The sequence below is a fragment of the Phascolarctos cinereus genome, unplaced genomic scaffold (assembly GCF_003287225.1).
Source record: "Phascolarctos cinereus isolate Bilbo 61053 unplaced genomic scaffold, phaCin_HiC Scaffold_1;HRSCAF=81, whole genome shotgun sequence".
Classification (NCBI taxonomy): domain Eukaryota; kingdom Metazoa; phylum Chordata; class Mammalia; order Diprotodontia; family Phascolarctidae; genus Phascolarctos; species Phascolarctos cinereus.
In genome coordinates, this window is record NW_027555514.1 from 110,735,740 (window position 1) to 110,757,920 (window position 22,181).

The window sequence follows — 22,181 nt, forward strand, 5'->3', positions numbered from 1 at the left end:
ATCCACACAATGACCAGTGATATGCAGAAGCAACATTCCAACCACATTTCCTACAGGCTCAAAGGACTAAGGCTGGGGCTATTGATGTTCCTAGCCATCTGAATATAGAACACCCAAGACAGGAAAGGCTGTCTTCTCCTTCCAACTTTCTCCTGAAAGGTGATGATCCTTGCCCACTTGGGTCACCTGATGAGAGCAGACACCAATTCTTCAAATGGAAATGGCAGAGCAGATACCAATGGCAAGGAGGCCTCTACTCCCAATCCCCGCCCCCCCCACAGGACAAGAGTATCAGCAGAGGAGAAGCCTTTTCTTTCCCTTGGGGAAACATCCCCTCTTTAACAGAGGCAGCCCTCCCTCACCTAGCACAGATATGTGGATTTTGAGTCTCATTTCACATTGATAATGCCAAGTAGCACTCAACCACAAAGGATGGTAGGTGCCATTTCCTCAGGGCAGCAACATTTATATTAGCAAAGATATGTAACAACAAAAGAATATTTAAGCACCAAATATCAGAACGCAAAGATTCTCCACTCCTCTCTCTCTTATCCCTAACAAGTGTTGTACAGTGCTGATTTTCCTAAAAGTGTGAATGTAATAAAGAGAATATAGAACAGAGATAGGTTAGAGAGGAAAAACACTGAAAGGAGTAAAATGGAGAAGCAAAAGAATGTTTAGTGTTCGTAAGTGTTCCTTACATGGAGCTGAAACAGGCCTCTCCACAATTTCCAACCTTTGACCTTAGATGTAACCTTTGAGGCTAAGCAGAATAGTAATAATGGACTCTTCTCAGTTCCCATCCTTCCTGATCTCTCTCTAGTCTTTGACACTGTTGGTCACACTCTTCTCCTTGATATTCTCTTCTCTCTGGGTTCTCCTGGTTGTCCTCCTACCTAACAGCTCCTTCTGAGTTCCCTTTTCTGAATCTTCACCCAGATCATGTCTACCAAACATGGGTGTCTCCCAAGTTCTGTCCAGGGCCCTCTTCACTTCTTCATGGATTCAGATTCTCAGAGCTATTCGTTCAGCACTATCCTCTCTCTGGACCTCCAATCTCACATCTTCAGCAACCTATTAGACATCTCAAACTAGATGTCTCATAGACATCATAAACTCAACATGTCTAAAATTGAACTCATTTTCTTTCCCCATTACTATGAATGGCACAGCTATCTTCCCAGTCACTCAGGTTCACAACCTAAGTATCATGCTTGACTGTTCATATACAATATTCTCACTCCTTCCACATCTAATCAGTTGCCGAATCTTGTCATTTCTATCCTTATAACATCTCTTGTACACACCTCCTTCTGTCCTCAGACACTGCCACCTCTTGTCCCTCACAACCTCACACCTAGAATACACTGCAATGTCATGGGAGTTGATCTCCCTGCCTCATATCTCTCCTCACTCCAGGCCACTCTGTCAAACTGAGCTTCCCAAAGTGCAGATCTGACCATGTTACTACTCCCCATTCAATAAATTCCAATGGCTCCCTGTTATCTCCAGGATCAAATATACAATCTTCCATCTGGCTTTAAAGCGCTTCACAACCTGGCCCCTTCCCACCTTCTCAGTCTTCCTGTATCTCCTTCCCCTCTACATACTCTGTGATCCAGTGACACTGGCCTCCTTCCTTGCTCTTCCTCAAACAGAACACTCCATCTCCTGAGTTTCACCTTTTTCCCTGACTGGCCCCATGCCTAAAACTCTCTCCTTCCTTATCCCCACCTTCTAGCTTCCCTGGCTTCAAGTCACAGCAAAAGTCCTATCTTCTGTAAGAACCCTTTCCCAAGGCACAGCTAGGTGGCACAGTGGATAGAGCTCCAGCCTTGGAGTCAGGAGGACCTGAGTTCAAATGCAGTCTCAGACATTTGACACTTACTAGCTGTGTGACCCTGGGCCTCACCAATTGCCTCACCAAACAGAAAAAAAAAAGCCTTTCCCAGTCCTCCTTAAATTTAGGGCGTTTCCTCTGAGACTATCTCTAATGTAGCTTATATCTATCTTGTTTATATATAGTTGTTTGTCTGTTGTCTTCCCAGGTAAACTTCAAGCTCCTTGAGAGCAGGAGCTCCTTTGGGGGGGGGGCTGCTTTTCTTTGTTTCCTTAGGGCTTAGTTCAGAGCCTCCCACACAGGAGTCACTTAATAAATGCTCAGTTATTTGGAAGACTTAGGAACTCTGATCAACACAACGACCAACCGCAGTTGAAAAGGTGCCATGATGAAACATGCTAAGCACCTCCACACAGAAAGCTGACGGCTCAAAGTGCAAAACAACATATATTTTCTTTTCTTTCATTCTTACCTTTTTTTGGGGGGGAGAACATGGCTACTGCAGGAATGGCCATAAATATTTGAAATGGATTTGTTTTTATTGTCTTCATAAAGGGAGAAGAGGGGAAGAAAGAAAATTCAGAACTGAAAATAAAATTGAATTTAAAAATAAAAACTAAATGATTGTTGACTAATAATCTCACTTCCACATGGCAGCCCTTTATTTAAATATTTGAACACTACTACAATGTACCTAATTCTTCTTCTAACTTTCCCAAGTCATTTTTTTCCCCACAAAATAAAAGCCACTTAAAAGCACAGAAAAATAAAATGACAAAAAAATCCTTTCCATATACATACAAGAGCATGCCTCTCACACAGGCTTCCACGGGCACATCATCTCCAACACCACACAATCGTGAAATCATTTGTGAACACCCTCCATTACTTCTTTGCAAGATAGGACAGGAATGAGGCTCTTACAAAGAACTGCAACAGGTTCTTCAACCTAAATACCTTCATTTCTCTCAACTTATCCACACATGGCCTATATCTGAGTCCTCATAATCCTGGTTGCATTCTTGTGGACACAAATCAGTTGATCAATTTCCTCTCTAAAATGCAATCCCCAGAAGTGGACACTATAGAGAGGCTGTCACTGTCCTTGCACTGGACACTGTCCTGCTCTCCAGTCTCAGATCCTCCTAGCCCTCTGGGCTGCCACAGCTCAGTGTAGGGGCCGCAGGACTGGTCAGCCCCTCCATTCTGAGACCACATTAACAGACTGGCACTGGGCCTGACATGCACCATTTCTTCCACTCAAACTCCCTCTACTGTTAAGTTCATATAACAGAGAGCTGAATTTTATATTTAAATGATACTGAGAATACTATAGGTTGTTTTTAACAATATAATTCTAATTTTATACTAACTTTACTGGGTTCTCTGAAAACAGAAACTAAATCTTTTGTCTGGCAAGACTGGAACTGGCTACCTTAGGCTTACAGTGTCACAGTCTACCCATCCACCTGAGTTTCCCACCTTCTCTCTCTGTTCCAAATACTACCCCTATGCATCTGGGGGTTGAGGGAGGATATCTACAAAACAGTTTATGAAAACAGCCCACCACAAAGTATTTCAAGTTCTATTATATTGTAGGCCCACCACCCACCAACAAAAGGTTGTCCTCCAGATGAATTTGTCTAGCCACATCAACTCATGAAGATGATTTACTAAGTTCTCAAGGAGATACGATATGAACTGGGCCAAGTGAAATCATGGATCCTTTCAAAGACTATAGTAAAACCCTTTTAAAGATTATAGTAAATGAGCCAGGACCTGTATGTAATATGTACTATGTATATACATTACAATTGGATGATTCTTCAACTACTCAAGATTAGCTAGTTGACTGTCACCTACATAAATTTCTACCTTATATCATCTCCTACAGTCAGTGTCTAAATATAAAGTAAAGCTTATTAACGCCTTCTTGAGGTTTTTCCAAAGTAATATAAATCAAGGAGTCAGAGGTAAAGGGAAGTCTTTTCAATATTTGACTTTTAATCAGTATACAAATAAGCCTTGACTTACTTGGTGCAAACAAGAAATATGAAATCCTAAAAGGGATAAAGATCTGATCTGAAAGAAATTCCAATGACCTACTTACCACGACTACACTTGAAATTGGACCTAATTCAAAACTGGACCACATAGAAGTGTTTCAACAACAAATCTGTTTTATCCTGTCTTCTCCTTTTTCACATCACAACTTTAATTGGCATGTTTCCTAAAAATAAAGGAGCTTATGCCCTCAGAAATCGCACATGTGTTGGCAGGAAGTAACAACCTGGAGAACACGAAAATGATCTCTCCCTTTCCTCTAAGCTTCCATGATATCTGGTGTCTTTTCACACCTCCTGATGTCCTACATTACAAGAAAGGCATGTTCATATCTTATCTCTCCTACTAGACTATAATCTCTATGAGTGCTAAAAACCATACCTTATTCTTCCTTGCCTTGAACATAGAAAATGTTTAGCTGGCTTGGAAAAAACAAAAAAAGGTACTTGATCCAAAACAGTGAGAAGCCTATGACACTCTCTATACGGAACGTAACAAAGAAAAGCTTTTATATTTAATCACCCATATAATATACATGTATTCAGAATCCATAAACCAATACTAAAGTAAGAATGACCTCCATTAGGATTCCTGTACAACTATTATTACCCATGATATCACCTTGAGCAAGTTACTGGGAATCAACATTCCTAGTACTACTCCCAAGGGCAGACCACTATTAACCTAGAATAGCTGTGAAAATTGACCATTCATTCCTTATCCCATAAGCAGGTTTTAGTCCATGACAGGATGTCACAGCACCTCTTACCCCATGGCTACCAAATATCCTTAAAAGCATCTCATAAAGGACTTTTATCAAAATGCTCCTTGAAAGTATGAATAAATTAGACTGTAGAAATAAGACATGAAGGGCTCACTTAGATCATTTAACCTGTTCCCCTTCCAGGCACTTTATGCATATGTGCGAGTGTTACAGCCCACCTAATTTGGCATAACAAAGGAAGAGGACCTCCATTCTTTCAAAGAAAGATGACCATGGGCTTAACATGTAGTCGCAGAACATTTGACTCCAAATGCAGTTTTGAGTTCATGCGTGGCCTGTAACCATGAACAATTCTTAGTTGTGGATAACTGTCCTTTCGTGTATTAAACATATATTATGTTTAATGTTCTGTATTCAGTGCTAAAGGCACAAAAGTGCAATGGATATGAAGACAGCCATGATACAAGAAGGAAGCAAAAGAGGTGAGGACAGCAGGTGATATAGAGCGGTTCTTAAATATACATAAAGTATATTCACATTGGAAATTCACATTGGATAACATAGATTTGCTAGTAATGAAGGAGGCAAAGTATGCTATTGGGTTGGAGGTGGGAAGGAAGTAAATAATGAGACTGAGGAAAGAAGAAAACATTTACAAGAGTTGTTACAGGGAGGCTAATATAGTATCTATGACACAAAAGTATTGCCATCAAATAATGAAGGCCTTGTTGAGATCAGATAAATTTGTAATGGGCCTAGTCAACTCCACTGAATGATTTCCTCCAGGTTAATTCAGCAACACAGATGGCAGAGTGGAAAAAGGACTGAGCCTGGAGTAAGAAAGATCTGAGCTCAAATCTGGCCTTAGATACTAGCTATGTGAGTCTGGGCATGTCACTTAACCTCTGTCTGCTTCAATTTTCTCAGCTGTAAAATAGGGATATTAATAGCACATATTTCCCAGGGTTTTGGGAGATCAAATGAGATAATGTTTGTAAAATACCTAGCACAGTGCCTGGCACATCAAAGGCATTTAATAAATGCTTGTTTCCTTCTTCCCTTCCTTCCTTCTCCCCTTTTACATGTGTAGAAGAGAAGGCAGCCGTGGGAGTAAGCCAGGGCTATGGTTTGGAAAGGCATAAATGGAAAGAGGGACAAAAAGGCAAGAGTTTTAAGGGTAGATGACAATGAATAGTTGAAGTGGCCAATGACAGGCTGAAGGCTATAAGGGGATGAAAGAGAGGCCACAGCAAGGATAATGAACTAGGAAACCAAAGGTAAAAAATTGAAAGTTATGGTGAGAAAGAAGGATAGATTTTGGAAGAGTAAGGTAGATGGAAAATGGAAGGAGACACAGTTATGTTTAAAGAAGGGACCAGGATCACTGAAGGAGTACAGCTATGGATGGTGCTAAGACCTAAGGCAGAGGTTCTTGACCTTTTTGTGTCATGGTTCCCCTAGATAATCTGATGAAACCTAGAGACCTCTTCTTAGAATAATGTTTTTAAATGCTTAAAATAAAACAGAATGACAAAGAAAATAAATTATACTGAAATATAGTTATCAAAATATTTTTTAAAACAAGTTTATAGATCCCAGGTTAAGAATCTCTGATATAAGGTATGATTATACCTGTGGGTAGCTAATGGAGAATGAAAATAATGGATATTGGAAGTTAAGAATGTAGATAAACCAGGACACCAAAGTGCTTAAAGGGGTCTCCTAAGTACATAGTGGATCCCCCAGACTTGAAGGCAGAGGCTGGGTGTGACAAGAAAAATTAAGCCAAGAGCTAAACAACTTCAGGGGGAGAGGCCAATAGATGACCAAAACAAGGATCTGGACTGGATAATTGGGCAAATTTCAAAAGAGGAGAAGTTGCTGAGTGAAAATATCTAGTAGAAAAGAATTAAATAGATAGTAAAGGTCAAACAGATGGCCTAAGAGATTCAAGGAGAAACCCACTTACAGTGAAGGTCTTCCAGAGGTCCAGGGAAGGCTTCATGGAAGAGGAACTAAAGTAGGACTTGGGGAAAAAAGGTCCAATGTCAATAGGCTGAGATGCAAAAAAGAGTCATTTCAGGGATGTAGGATGATATGTTCAAAGGCAAGAAGCTAAGAAAGGCTATGAAGGAGTAATCCAGTTTGGTCAGAGCTTAGAGTATATGAATAACAATATGATGAAATAAAGCTGGAAAAACACACTGGAGGCAGAATATAGAGTTCTTTAAAAGTGAGGATAAGAAATTTATATTTCATATGCAGGCAATGGGGAGCCACTGGAACACTTTGAATAGAGTATTGCAATTATTAAACCTGTGCATTAGAAATATTACTTTAGCCAGGGATGGCAGTTAGGGGGTGGCTATTATCCTTGCAGGGAGGAATTTCAGTAGAGTGATGGGACTGGAAATCTGAAAGCAAGAGTTATAGAATGAGTAGATAGTAAGAAAATAAGAGCAGTAAGCATACACTACTCTGACTAGAAGTGACAGAAAGAGGATAAAAAGTAAAAAGGAGTGATAAGGGGGTGTCAGGATCAAGTAAGGTTTGGGCTTTGTTTCAAGGGACCACTTAAGAAAAATATAAGCATCTTTGTAGGTACAGGGAAATAGTCAATAGAGATGGGAAGATTAAGATGTAAGAAAGAAAAGGAGAAAAAAAAGAAAGAAATGAGAGGCAAAATGGCAAGGGATTGGATAAAAGTCACAGATGTAGGAGGCTGTGGTACAGTGAAAACGGTACAGAGCATGAATCAGAAGACCTGGGTTCAAATCCTGGCTCCAGAAATTGGCAGATGCACAAATGTGGACAAAACATGTCAACTCTCTGATTCTCAGTTTTCTTGTGTAAAAATCCCACTTATATGTACTTCATAGCATTATCGTAAGGACAGCCCTACAGACCTAAGAATGACTATAAGGAGGTAGAGTGTCCCATAAGAATTACAGACCCTAAGAAAAGGGTCTAACTAGAAACCACACTCAGTATTTTCTTTTTTTTCCATGTTATTCTTACGGCTAGACCAATCACCACCTTCCAATCCCGCCTTTCTTTCATTTAATTTCTAAAAAGGAAGTAGAAGGACCCAGTGGAGTCTCCAGGCTATAAAGACCAAGGCTGCCTTTTGCAATAATGGCAGCAATCCCTCTCCATTCTTATCAACTTTAAGGCAAACAGTCTGATGATCTACTATTAACCCCGTCAAAGAATTCCAGGAAAGACAAGGTAGCCCAATTCAAGGGTATTTCTCTATTCTCCCATGTTCATTTGAGTCTTTAAAATGAAACACATTAAATACCTTTTGTTGAAACCAAGAATCTTTCTGCCTCCCATCTCAACATAATTTTAGTACTGGTTTTGCACCATCATATGCCTTGGTGCCAAGCCCAGTTTTCCAAAGACAGAGGATATATAAATAGTAATCACCTTCAATTTAAAAAGCTTAAACTTGTAGCAAAGCTTACTCCATATCACTTGCCAAGAACTACTAACTGCCCAAGGGAAAGTCTGCAATAGGATGCATGCATTACCAGATTTCAAGAGACTAAAAAGGGGTCTGAAGTGCTAGGAGTGCTTCTAGGCCCTGAAAGACCAGTCCATTAGCAGAAGGTATTACATCTTACCAACATGTCCGTGGCATTGAGATAGTGCTTGCTGACCATGCACTGCTCCAGTTTTTGGGGCACTTGCTTGATATTCTCAATTTCATCTAGCAGATTTAGGACATGCTTGTGCTCAATTCCTTCAATCCACAGCTTCCGGAGCTCATCCCGTTTGCAATGCAACAACATCTTGCAGGAAAGCAGATTTTCCTTTACCTAGAAAAGAGCAATTTCAACCTTGATTCAGTTCAAATTCTCTGCATTTTAAGCACACTGGCCAGTTACCATTGTTTCTTGGTGCTAATTGTACTTAACACTTGCTAACTCCCCCTCTTCCTTAATCCCTTGGGTTAGTATGTTTTCTGAGTTCTAATCCTGGCTCTGACACTGACTCACTTCGATGAGTCTTCGCCTCTCTCTGTCTGTGTTTTCTCTGCTGTGAAATGAGAATACTACCCCTGACCTACCCCTGAGTGAATCCATAAGACATAACTCATGATATAAAGCATTTTGAAAATATTAAGTGCTATGTACATGTTAAATACGTTTCATGGGGAAATGACTGAAATGAAAACTTGAAGGAACTCTAAGGGGTCATATGTCTCCAAGGGCAGCCTTATTTAAATCAACACAGGCAAATGGATACACATCCTAACTGACTCAAAGGGGAAAATGTAACTAGCAATTTTCCTTATTGACAATAAGCCAGAAAAAAAAAAGTTACCAGGAAACATCCTCAGATTAGACAACTTTTTTCAATGTCTTTCAATTTTAGATTCAAGAGCCACTTTTGAAATCAAGTGTATTCACATTTAATTAATCTTCCAATATGCAAAGAGAGTCTACAGAGAATAGTGAGGAAGGCTCTACTAGGTATCTTTAGATTACCACTGACTTTCAACATTTTCCTAACTAGCAACAATATTAGGAAGACATAAAAATCCTAAGAATGGAAAAATTGTTGAGAGATCACTAATCTACCCTGTGCCTAAACCAGAACCTATCCTATTTTAAAAGAGATCCAGAGATAGAAAAAAAAATTCCAAAATCTACCTCTATATATCCACTTAAAAGCTAACAAGGCAATGTGTTAAAATGAAAAAGAATCCTGGACTTGTCATTAGCAAAACCAAGTCTGCTGTTTCCTAACTACAAACTTGGCTAAATCATTTCACATCTCTGGACTTCAATAGCCTTATAAATAAAATGATGGGGTTAGATAGGCAATCTCTAAAGTGCCTTCTTGTCCTAAATCTTTGTTAAGCTCTGCCAAAACGGCCATCTCAAATGGTATTTACCCATTACAGTTCTGATGCTATAAAAATTATAGTTTCAATAAAGGCAAAAAAAAAAAACCCAAACAAACAAAAAACCAAACCTCAACTGCTTTCAAAGCAGCTGAATTTTCATATAAACCAATAAGACTTTATTTACAAAAATACAGAACTCCTTTGGTAAAAAATCCACATTATTTGGACTGACTAAAAATCATATCATTTTGCTAGAAAATAAATTTCTTAATTGAACAAAATTTCCAATGAATTTTTATATGATTTGAAAAAGGAATCAGTTCCATTTGGCACAGTACTAGTTGGTTAATCCTAATCCAAATCCATTTGTCTGTATTACCATAAAGAGTTTAGATTTTAGGAAGCGGAGCCAAGATGGTGGAGTAAAGGCAGGGACTTGCCTGAGCTCTCCCCTAAACCTCTCCAAATACCTTTACAAAAAAATGACTCTAAATAAATTCTAGAGCAGCAGAACCTGTAAAAAGACAAAGTGAAACAAATTTCCAGCCCAAGACAACTTGGAAAGTGGACAGGACAGATCTGTTACACCAGGGTGAGAAAGGAACACAGGCCATTGTAGGCTGCACCAGCATAGACTGATCCCCAGCAAACCCAGAGCAGGCCTCGGGGCTTTGCCCATACTCAGATCCAGGTTGCAGTCCTGGGTGGCAGTCCCAGGGTGAAGAGGAACAGTAGCATAGCAGAGCCTGCAGCAGCAGTAGGAAAAGGAACCCTCCTTACAATGCCAGGGCAGAAAAGAGTGCTTGTGGTCACTCACAGACCAGAGCACAGGGCAGAGGAGTAAACATCTCTCCTCATATCATACCACCTCCGAAGAACTGAAAACTTACAGATCCCTAGAACTATCTCTGAAAACAGCTACACAAAACCACTGAAGCTTGGGACAGTGCACCCTCCATCCAGGAAGCAGAGCCCAACTTTAACAAAGAGTGAAAAGTCAAGTAATTGGCTGGGAACATGAACAAAGGAAAAAAACTCAGATTATAGAATCTTACTTTGGTGACAAAAAAGATCAAAACACACAACCAGAAGACAAGAAAGTCAAAGTTCCTACATCCAAAGCCTCCACGAAAAATATGAATTAGTCTCAGGCCATGGAAGAGCTCAAAAAGGATTTTGAAAATCAAGTAAGAAAAGTAGAAGAAAACTGGGAAGAGAAATGAGAGTGAAACAAGAAAATAATGAAAAACAACTCAACAGTTAGGTAAAGAAGACACAAAAAAGCACTGACAAAAATAACACCTAAGGGGCAGCTAGGTGTTGTAGTGGATAGAACACCAGCCCTGGAGTCAGGAGGACCCGAGTTCAAATCCAGCCTCAGACACATGATACTTACTAGCTTTCTGACCCTAGGCAAGTCACTTAACCCCAATTGCCTCACCCCCCCCAAAAAAAGAAAAGAACACCTTAAAAAACAAACTAGGCCAAATGGTAAAAAGAGGTTCAAAAAACCAATGAAGAAAAAAATACTTTAAAAAGTAATTGGCCAAAATGGAAAAGGAGGTCCAAAAGCTCAATGAAGAAAATAATTCCTCAAAAATTAGAATGAAACAAATGGAAGCTAATGACTTTATGATAAATCAAGAAACAATAAAACAATGAGAGAAAGAATGAAAAAATAGAAGACAATATGAAATATCTCATTGGAAAAACAACTGACCTGGAAAATAGATCCAGCAGAGATAATAATTTCAAAATTATTGGGCTACCTGAAAGTCATGATCAAAAAAAAGAGCCTAGACATCATCTTTCAAGAAATCATCCAGGAAAACTCCCCTAAAATTCTAGAACCAGAGAGTAAAATAGAAATTGAAAGAATCCGCCGATCACCTCCTGAAAGAGATCCCCAAATGAAAATTCCCAGGAATATTATAGCCAAATTCCAGAGTTCCCAGGTCAAGGTGAAAATATTGTAAGCAGCCAGAAAGAAACACTACTAGGTATCAAGGAGCCACAGGCAGGATACCAAAAGATTTAGCAGCTTCTACATTAAAGGATCAAAGGGCTTGGAATATGATACCCCAGAGGGCAAGGGAGCTAGGACTACAACCAAAAATCACCTACCCAGCAAAACTGAGCATAATCCTTCAGGGGGGAAAATCTCAATTCTGTGAGATAGAGGACTTTCAAGCATTCTTGATGAAAAGACCAGAGCTGAAGAGAAAATCTGACTTTCAAATACAAAATGCAAGAGAAGCATAAAAAGGTAAACAGGAAAGGGAAATCATAAGGGACTTAATAAGTTTAAACTGTTTATATTCCTATATGGGAAGAAAATATTTATAACTCATAAGAACCTTTCTCATTATTAAGGTGGTTAGAAGAAGTATATATATATAGACAAAGGGCACAGGTATGAGTTGAATATGAAGGGATGATATCTAAAAAATAAAATTAAGGAATGAGAGAAGAATGTACTGGAAGGGAGGAAGGGAGAAGTAGAACAAGGTAAATTATCTCACATAAAAGAAACAAGAAAAAGTTTTTACAGTGGAGGGGAAGGGGGGGGAGGTAAGGGGGAGAGAGTGAATCTTACTCTCATCAGAATTGGCTAAAAGAAGGAATAACATACACACTCAATTGGGATAGAAATCTATCTTACTTACCCTACAGGGATGGGGGCCCGGGGGGTGATAGAAGAGAGGGCAGATTAGGGGAGGGGATAGACAGAAGCAAAACACTTTTGAGGAGAGACAGGGTAAAAGGAGAGAGAGAATAGAATAATAGGATGGAGGGAAATCTAGTAAGCAACAGTAACAGTGAAAAAAATTTTGAAGCAAGTTTCTCTGATAAAGGCCTCATTTCTCAAGCATACAGACAGCTGAGTCAAATTTATAAAAATAAGAGCCATTCCAATTGATAAATGATCAAAAGATATGATCAGTTTTCAGATGAAATAATCCAAGCTATCTATAGCCATATGAAAAAATACTCTCACTACTGACAGGAGAAATGCAAATTAAAACAATTCTGAGGTACTACCTCATACCTATTAGATTGGCTAATAGAACAGAAAAGGTAAATGACAAATGTTGGAGGAGAAATGGAAAAAATGAGACTTTAATGCACTGTTGTTGGAGCTGTGAACTGATTCAACCATTCTGTAGAACAATTTAGAACTATGCACAAAGAAAATAAAACCATGCATACCCTTTGAGCTAGCAATACCACTACCAGGTATATATCCCAAAAGAGATAAAAAACAAAAAGGAAAAGGACCTATGTATACAAAAATATTTATAGCAACTCTTTTCTGGGGGTAAAGAATTAGAAGTTGAGGGGATGCCCATCAATTGGGGAATGGCTGAACAAGCTGTGGAATTATTATGATGGAATACTATTGTACTGAAAGAAATGATGAGCAGGATGCTCTCAGAAAAACTTGGAAAGATTTTCATGGGCTGATGCAAAGTGAAATGTACTGTGGACAAAGTAACAGCAATATTGTAAGATGATCAGCTGTGAATGACTTAGCTATTCTCAGCAATACAATGATCCAAGACAACTCTGAAGGACTTATGGTGAAAAATGCTACCTATCTCCAGAAAAATAATTGATAGTGTCTGAATACAGATTGAAGCATACATTTTTATTTATTTTTCTTGATTTTTTTCTTGTCTATATTTTCTTTCACAACATGGCTATTATGCATTTTGCATGGCTACACATGTATAACCTATATCAAATCTGCTTTCCTTCTCAACGGGAAGGTGGAGGCGGGTAGGAAGGAAGGGAGAAATTTCAGAACTCAAAGCTTTAGAAAGGAATGTTAAAAGTTGTTTTTACATGTAACTGGGAAAAAACAAAATACCAATTTTTTTTAAAAAGTTTAGATTTTACCAAATATACAAAGTTCCATGAGACTATATGTAAACATTGTTATAACTCAGTATCTGGATGCTGCCACCTCACTCAAAGTATAAATACTATAGTGTCATGTTCTACATGAAAGAAAAGAAAGGATTTGCCATTTCCTAATTATACTCTGTTGGCTAAGAGCAAAAAGAAAACTTCAGTTCATGGCCCAATGCATTTTCAATGTTCTGCCGTCTTTGCCCCTGAAGAAACCACATAATCCATTGGGCAATTGGCCAGAAAGAAATCATTCACATTCATACCTTTAACAACTATGGTGTAAATGTATATAAATCAATGACTCTCTTGAAACCAAAAAGCAACAGGAAAAGTTTAGTAAAGAAATGTCAGTGTTTCCTTAGTGCACTGATATTGGACTTTCATGGTAGGAAATTGTCAAATTCTCCAACTTAAAACAAGTCCACTCACCTTTCGTTGGTTTTTCTATCATTTTTTTCCCACATACTTGCCAATTAGTAAAGGCATCTATCCTTTTTTAAAGGGCTATGGCCCTTTAGTTTTCTTCCTATGTGATCTGAGAGTTGTCATAATTTGTAATTTCTTATATGACAATTATTTTCCTGATAACTGCCTGGTATGGGCTATGTTTATATTTTTTTTTTGCCAAACTCAGATGAGTTGGTAGAAAATGGTTTGGTTACTGATAGAAGCCTCTGAAATAATCAAAAAAGGGATTAGAAAAATCAGCTCAGAATGATGTCTTTTCAAGTTTATTCCAATGTGAACATTCTTTCTTAGCAGCAAAGATAATATCAACACAAAGTGAAGTCAAGTCAAGAATCATTGCTGGTTCTTCCCTTGAGATAACAACAAAGTCCTTTTAGTACACACCAACCAAAACTAATCAGAAAACACAAATATCAAAAGATCCTTCACCCAAGCTGTGATTACTCTAAGTAAAGCCAAAAGGTCAGTGGCTCTATACATTCATTTGCTGACCCTTCTGGAGCTTAGTATATATTAGGTCAAAATGGACTACAGTTTATTTGAAATCTAGGGCAATTGATCTCAAGCTTCCCCTAGTTTCAAACATAAATCCATAGGATGAACTCTTGACTTGTAAAGGATAAGAGCTGCAGCCTTCCATTTGGAAATACTCAAGCTTATTTTACAAGGCGGCAAGGTCAGCATTCTGCCTCAAATAGGGTTATGGCTTACCGCTTCCACAGTGATGCTCTGAAAGGTGGAAAATCACAATCTCCACAGCTCACCTCAAACAAAACAACAATTTATGTATCTGCCTCCAAAATCTTAACAGTGTAAGCTCTAAAGCCAGAAAAGACAGAAAGCAGAATGGCTGTGGCTATGAAAGTAAAGATACTTCAGAGGTAAGCTCACAACCAAAAAACTTTTATACTATTAGTTACTATCTAGAGAAGTTAAAACCATGGCTTTTCATTTGGATGAAAAACAATACACACAGGACAAATTCTTCAAACATAGCAGGCATTATCTGTTGATATTAATTTGCTGGTAATAATTTGTTGATATTAAATTCAACTAATGTTAAGCACTTGCTAAGTGTAGAGCACTGCGCCTGCTTTGGGAGAGAGAGAAAAGTTAGCTAAGGCATGGTCTGTACCCTCCTTGATCTTGCAATCTAGTAAAATGGTAAGACATATAAACAAAACTCTAATCGAAGAGGAACCCTGTAGTGCCTATTTCATCAGCTTGCTTTGGCCCCATCAAAAAAAAAAAAACTTCCTCTTGAGGCAGTATCCCATTTTGAGCTAGCATTCTAGTCAGAAACACCTGGGCTTAAGTCCCAGCTCTGACACATAAGTTACATGACCACGAACAAGTCACATAATCTCTCCATTCCAGATGCCAAGTCTCCAAAAGTCTAAGTTATAGAGGGGTTAGCTGTGATGGTGAAGGAGTTTCCACAGTGGGAAGCTCCCTCCTGATGAAATCACAGGCCCAGACACACCAAAACCAAAAGCCTAACATCTACTCCTTGGGGCTTTATGATGGTAAAAGTCTTTTGCAAACATTATCATTTGGAGCCTCTCAACAATCATGTGAGGTCCATACTACATTTACTACAGATAGGATTATGACCATTTTATAGATGAGGACACTGAGGAGCTTCTGTGATTCACCTAGGGTGACGCAACTAATAAGTCAATGTCAGGGGGTGTTTCCTCCTAATCCGAGTCCATATTTGCCCCATCATGCTGTTCATCTCACATGGGTAGAGAAAAACGGAGAGTAGAGTGGAAACAAGATAGAAAATGCTCAATGGGGTTTCCTTCAGCAAAGCTTGACTTGCATGAGGGTTGGAAACAACCTGACACAACCAGCTAGTAAGCAGCAGCTCAAAAGCCACAGCCCCTATAACACACAGCCTCATCTCCAGAAAGAAGCTCCATGTGAACAGAAGTCAGACATTCACCTGCTTGATTTTATTGCGAGAGTTAGTGATGCGCTCCGTGATGCTCTGATAGGTGCGGATGGCCGTCGTGAGCTCGGTGTAGTGCTGTACGATCAGCTCATCCAGATCACGGTCACACTTTTCATAGGCTTCTTCCAGACGGCCCTTTTCATTTTCTCTGTCCTCCACATCATCACTCGTAGATAGAGTCCTGATAGAGACAGAATATGCATGATAAGAAAAAAAAGGAAAAGAATAGTCTATAAAAACATTGTAAGTCTAATTTTAATAAATAGACCAAAATTAGTTAAACCAAAAGAAACACTACTTTCTGAGAAAGAATGATGTTTTGACCTAGTTCACGACATTGAGTCACAAGAGTCACACTGGCCAGTGTCACTAAAGCAGTAGGCCTTCTTATAGGTGTATCTTATACAAATCAAGCTTAACTTAAGATACACTAGGGTCTCAGTCATCTGGGGCCTCAGGCATGAGCTCAATCTCCAAGCCATGAGAAGAAGACGAAGGGGATCACCAATGGCCCATTAAGAGAGCACTCTCAGGACTTAGTACATCCAGGTTTTACCAAGCACTTTTCACTCCTCCTAATTAAATATAAAGATAACCAGATTCCATCCCCCACACCTAGAAAACTCTGTAATGCAGCTGACAAGTTCCATTTTATTTTGTTTTTCCTAGGGGTAAGAAGAAGGAGACAATGGAGGATGGAAAGGATCTTGTTCACACACCTCTTTGGTTTTGTTCCTGTTGTCAGAAAGACAGATGCTAGAGATTGGCCAGTGAGGGTCTCACTCTACCACAGAGCCTGGAAGATTACAATATGGAGACTTCCAGCAATGGGAGAATCCAGAAGAAAGGCAGGATAGGAGTGCTAGGCGGGGGGAGGGGATGTGCCTACAGCAGAGGGGGCATGATGCACATTAAGTCTTATGGAGTTCTGCGGATCTTTATGAGGACAAAACCAAAAGAAAAGCGTTTTTGCAAACTACCGACCTTTTCAGGGAAGATTAAAAACAGTACATCTAACTGAACTAGGTATCATACAAACCCTGGACCAGAAGAAAAGATTGCATGAACCAAAACTCTGAACCTTACATGAAGGCCACCACTGTATTTACTATTCTAATAACAGCACTAAGAGACTGATAGACATCAACAATAACCAAGGGATGAGATGGATGCACTTATGAAAAAAATCTCTCAAATAACCTAGTTTGAAACATGAGCCAGGTCTTTGTTTCTTCCATTATCTTACTTGCAGTTTAATTTTTTTTTAATTCAGTTTTATCCTCAGTGACACAGAAAAAGCCCTCTTCCTCTTATCTGTTAGTTGCTGTAATTTACAGTGTTTCATTAAATTCCCTCAGGTTTGTCTGTATGTACCCTCAGCCCAATGGATTTCATTTTCTTTTTTAATTTGGGAGGGGAACTTCAGACTCTCAGTGATGGATGCCATCATTTGCAGGACCATCATCAGAGCTTCTTTAAGAGATGAGACAGTCAGTAAGTCAATTACAAATCCACTTTCAGATATTTCCATGAAAAACACAGAAGTTTCTCCAAATTGACATTTAAAGCAAGAGATCTCAACTCAGGAGCTATTTAGCATTAAAATGTTCCTTCTTAGCATTGATGTGGGGAAAATCTGAGCAGTCTACATATTTACAAAGTAGCAGATAAAGAGCTGGAAAGGAGCTTTGAGGTTATCCAATACAAATTCCCCTCATTTTACAAACAAGGAATCTGAGGCTCAGAGAGGTTATGTGACTTGTCCAAGGTCACAGAGTTAGTAGAATCTTAAGGCTGAGTTAGAGGTCCTACAGACTGGGTACAGAGTGAAAAATCAGTCAGTCAGTCATCAAGCATTATGTACAAATTATAAAATGTCTATGGAGAAAGAATGGCATCTGGAAAGGACTGGAAATAGTTGAAGATGGAAGAACACTTGGAAAATTCAGCTATAAAGTTAGGATACAAAGATTTCTTTCAAGACTGAAATCCATAATAATAACCAAGCATATCTATCTGCTGCATCTGTGATGCATACATAGCTCGGCTCTTTAAATCTGAAGGCTTCCAAGTTGCTAGTCCAAAGAAAAACAAGATACTAAAACTCTTGATTTGTCAAATGTCCCAAAGAGAATGGCTTTTTGGTTATTTACTTGCCATTCTTTGCTGTCACTGTGGGGTAATAATAAAAAAAAAGTCAACAGTATGCTGACATCAATTCCCTCATCACTGCACAGCTTTACAAGTTTCTCTCTACCTTCTCCTACCTATTATGTGCTTCTCACTGCATACTCTACGCCTCCCACTTATGGGAGGAAAAGTGCAAACATTTCACATTGCTTAGGTTAACTAGTGAAATCGCCATTAAATAAAAGGCCCAGAAAGGATACATTCTTCTCTGTCAACTACCATAGTAACAAATTATAGGTAGGTTATGAGGTATTTAAGAAATAAGAGAGGATTACTGATACACAAGCTAGAGAGTAAATTATGCTTACTTTGGTTTTGGCTTGTGTTTTCACATACAGAGAAAACATCTGTATCAAAACTCCAAGTGAAGACATACTCTTTTGCATATCACTCTCCCTTCCTCGATCCTCTTACTGGGCTAGGTTACTTCTCAAATTTTTCCTACAATCAGTTACGGTAGCAAGAACACAATGTTCTCCCCCAAAAAAAAATATTAAGAAGCCAAGAAAAAGGCCTCATAGATGCAAATGAATCAAAGCAACACTATGTGGACTTCTTAACACGTCATATATAGAGATGGTTAATAGCCATCTAGAAATAGCTGATAGGAACAGCCTGTGAACAGTATGAATTCAGAAACAAGTATTTGGGAAATGTGAAACTGAGATAAGGGTATAAGTATGGTCATTTGAACTAGGAAATTAGAAACAGAGACCTGCTTTTACTATTCTTGAATGAAACAACTGCTTCTTTATGCCTCGGTTTCCTCTTCTGTAAAATGAAGATAGGAATAAAGGCCAAAAACCTGTGCGGAGTAATTAAGTAAAAGTTGAATTCAGCAAACTAATTCAATATAGAAAGTTATGATTTATGCAATTATTAGCTAGAACATGTAGCAAAGCTCAAGGTTATATTAGTATGGCTATAGCAGTTTTTGTGAGTCATGTAACTAAGTCATTTGGCAGAATTCAAAGAATTTTAGCATTAGAAGGGAATATAGGTAACATCTCTATTTCAGCCTCCCATCCAATGCAGAGATTCTTTAAATCATTCATTGAATGACATGTTATCTAGACTCTTTAATGTCTTGATTATCCAACTACCCTCCTAAAACACAGAGCTAAGAATTAAATATAGTGCTCTTGGTGCAGTCCACAGGCGAGATAGGAAATGCTGAAAATCACTCTAAGTGTGCCAATACTGAATTATCTTTTTTCCACACTCAAGCCAAGTATCTGGTTAATTAAAATCCCAGTGTCTTTTTCACATAAACTTCAGCCAATACAGATCTCTCCCATCCTATACTTACACATTTATTTTTTGAAGACATCATATTTATTCCTCTTAAAGCCCAGGTTTAAACTTCACAACAAAACTTGCCTTCCACAACATGTCTTTACTTTCCACTCCTGATGCTGGATCTCACCCTTAATCAAAACAGTTGATGTCAAAGCTGTATCTTAGAGAGAGGCAGTGCTCAACTAGAGGTACTTAATAAAGATAAGAGTAAGTCCAAAGCATAACTGAGATCTCCAAGCAGCTTCTAAAGTTGCAAGAGTCTAAAGTCTAGGGCAAAGGTAGCAGGTGTTTGTAGCTAGATATGAAATACATAGCATGAACCCAGAAATTGATTTGGGCTCTGTCATCCCAGTCTTCTTTGAAGTCACTGACTCTCCCTCTGGATCTTTCCATTTCTACCTCAAAAATCTGATGACTTAACCAAGATTAAGGTCACAGAAGACTAACATATTAAACCAGATGCTAGATGTAATAATGAGACAGACTCGGGCAGTAACCTGAGTGCTTTCAGTAAATTACTACCTTAGAAAAATAAATTAATGAAGTAATAATAAACTGAAAAACATCTCTCCAAAGACATCTAATTGTTACCCAGGGAGGCACTTATTTATCCAACAGGTTCTGGAATGCATTATCCATATTACCAGCATCAGCAATAACTAATACAAAATAAAAACACTGAGGTACAGTGTGCTTCTACTACTAACTCCATAGCTGTCAACTCCAACAGAGTCCTTCAGTCAAGCACATACACCTCTGCAAATAACCACGAAGGCATTAAGTATGAGTTTGTCAGGTTCCTCTTCCTGTGTTTCAGAAAGATAGATCAAGCAACTTGAAAGGAAAATAGCTAGTCCCTACCACTGGCTCCTTCTTGATACAATTTTGTCTTCGCTTTGTTAAAGTAATGGAATCCAGATAAGGCCAAATATATAAGTCAGTACGCCCCTGAAAAGATGAATGGCACAAAAGAGCAAAGAAAAAAACAAACCTTTGGAAATAAGGTCGGTTTCTCCCAAGTGCAACCTGTCACTCGGGAGGAAAAGCACCATCTATGTAGCCAACAAAGAATAATAGCATCTAGACCTTCTATCTCATCTCCAAAAACTCACACAATTGCATCTCTAAAAACACTACCACATGCTAAGACAGAGCCCTTGTTACCACTAAACTCAAATCTAATACGTAAGTATGTTACTGAGGTATGGGAAGAAGGCTGCAGAAATCACCTCCATCCTGAACTCCTCAGAAGCTTATTTATAAAAAGGGGGCAGGAACACTTTTTAAAAATTCTGTACAGTCTAGTGTACGTCTATGGAGGGGAAAGAAAAATGAATTTTGGGTCAGAGGACCTGGGTACAAATCCTGACTCTGCTCCTTACTACCTATAATCTTAGCCAAGTCACTGTCTCATTGGGCCTCAGTTTCCTCAACTGTAACATAAGAGGGATGAAGAGATACTCTCTGAGGTCTCTTCCAGCTGATACCAAGAGTGGCCTGTTAGAAGTGGCCTTCCCAGGGCAGCGAGGTGGCGCAGTGGATAAGTTCTGGCCTTGGAGTCAGGAGGACCTGAGTTCAAATCTGGCCTCAGACACTTGACACTTACTAGCTGTGTGACCCTGGGCAAGTCACTTAACCCTGACTGACTCACCAAAAAGGCAAAAAAAAAAAAAAAAGAAGAAAAAGAAGAAGAAGTGGCCTTCCCGCTGTAAATTCTCACTAAGTACTTAGTAAATACAAATCACCAGAGTTTTAAGAGCCTCTAGGAATCAAATAATTCCTCTCCTGCCTTCAAGTAGCATTGCAATAAAATAATTCACACAGATGAACCTCTGCTGCTTGAAGACAGAAGGCTGGATTATTTGACTCCTAGAGGCACTTGAAATGAGGAAAGGAAATTCCACATCAAACACTAGTACCAGTTTCAACATCTCATGAACGTGATATCAAAAACGCGCTGAAATTTAAGAATGTTTCTATCTGATCTATTGCTTTGATGGAGACAAAAAGAAAAAAAGACTGATAAACACATATATGACTAGCAATCCATTCTATGCAGCTACACGCCTTTTGGGAATATTTAGGATTAACCTAGTGATAAACATAAAGCCTTTTAAGCAAAAAAGAAAAATCAATTACACTAACACCATACCCATGTGGAGTACAGATGTCAGTTATCCAGAACTGTGGTCTCCGAAGTGAAAGACAGAGACCCTTAAAGGGCTGTAGCTATGGGATATGTCATCCCAGGGTGACATATCCTGACCCCAAGAGGGTGTGTGATGAAGAAGGTATATGTGTGTGATCAGAAGGAGGGAAGACAGGGAAGGGAAGACCCACCCTCCTGACATATCCAATAATGTGGCTTGAATCCAATAGAACCATACCTAATCTTATTTCAAAAACTCTCCCACTTAGCACTCTCCCTCTTCCTGATGGCAGTTATAACATAAACTGCCAGCCACCCACCATAGTTGTTCTGGTACCACTGGGTAAAATCCTGTCTGATCCCTCAGATCATTACATGGGTCAACAGGCCATTCTAGGAGAAGCCCTGAGCTGAGGCAGTGACTGGTAAATAAATGCCTTTCTTCTCCCATTTTCATGGGAGTACTTAACAAGAGCAGGCATGGATAGATTACAGTCTGGATCACAGATATATTGACTTTATCTTTTCTCCCAAACCCATCCAATCTTTCAAACTCCCCTGACTATGAAGAGTACCATAATCCTTCCAGTGATTGGATACCTCAGTGTCATATTCAACTCTCACTTCTCCCTTAGCCCACATTCCCACAGCCATTCAGTTCCAATGCTCTCACATCTGTCTCTTTTTCTCCACTCACACAGCCACTACCCTAGATCAGGG

The 22,181-nt window shown here is 39.0% G+C and overlaps 1 protein-coding gene across 2 annotated transcripts in view; it reads right to left on the reverse strand.

Moving 5' to 3' along the window:
• The window catches only part of EXOC4 (exocyst complex component 4), an 860,605-nt gene that overhangs the window by 819,575 nt on the left and 18,849 nt on the right, over positions 1-22,181 (reverse strand). For both annotated transcript variants that reach the window (XM_021002278.2, XM_021002279.2), the window contains exons 2-3: positions 15,815-16,004; positions 8,255-8,449 (exon numbers count right to left, since the gene is read on the reverse strand). In XM_021002278.2, coding sequence (XP_020857937.1) covers positions 8,255-8,449; positions 15,815-16,004 — 385 coding nt within the window. The remainder of the gene's footprint in view (positions 1-8,254; positions 8,450-15,814; positions 16,005-22,181) is intronic.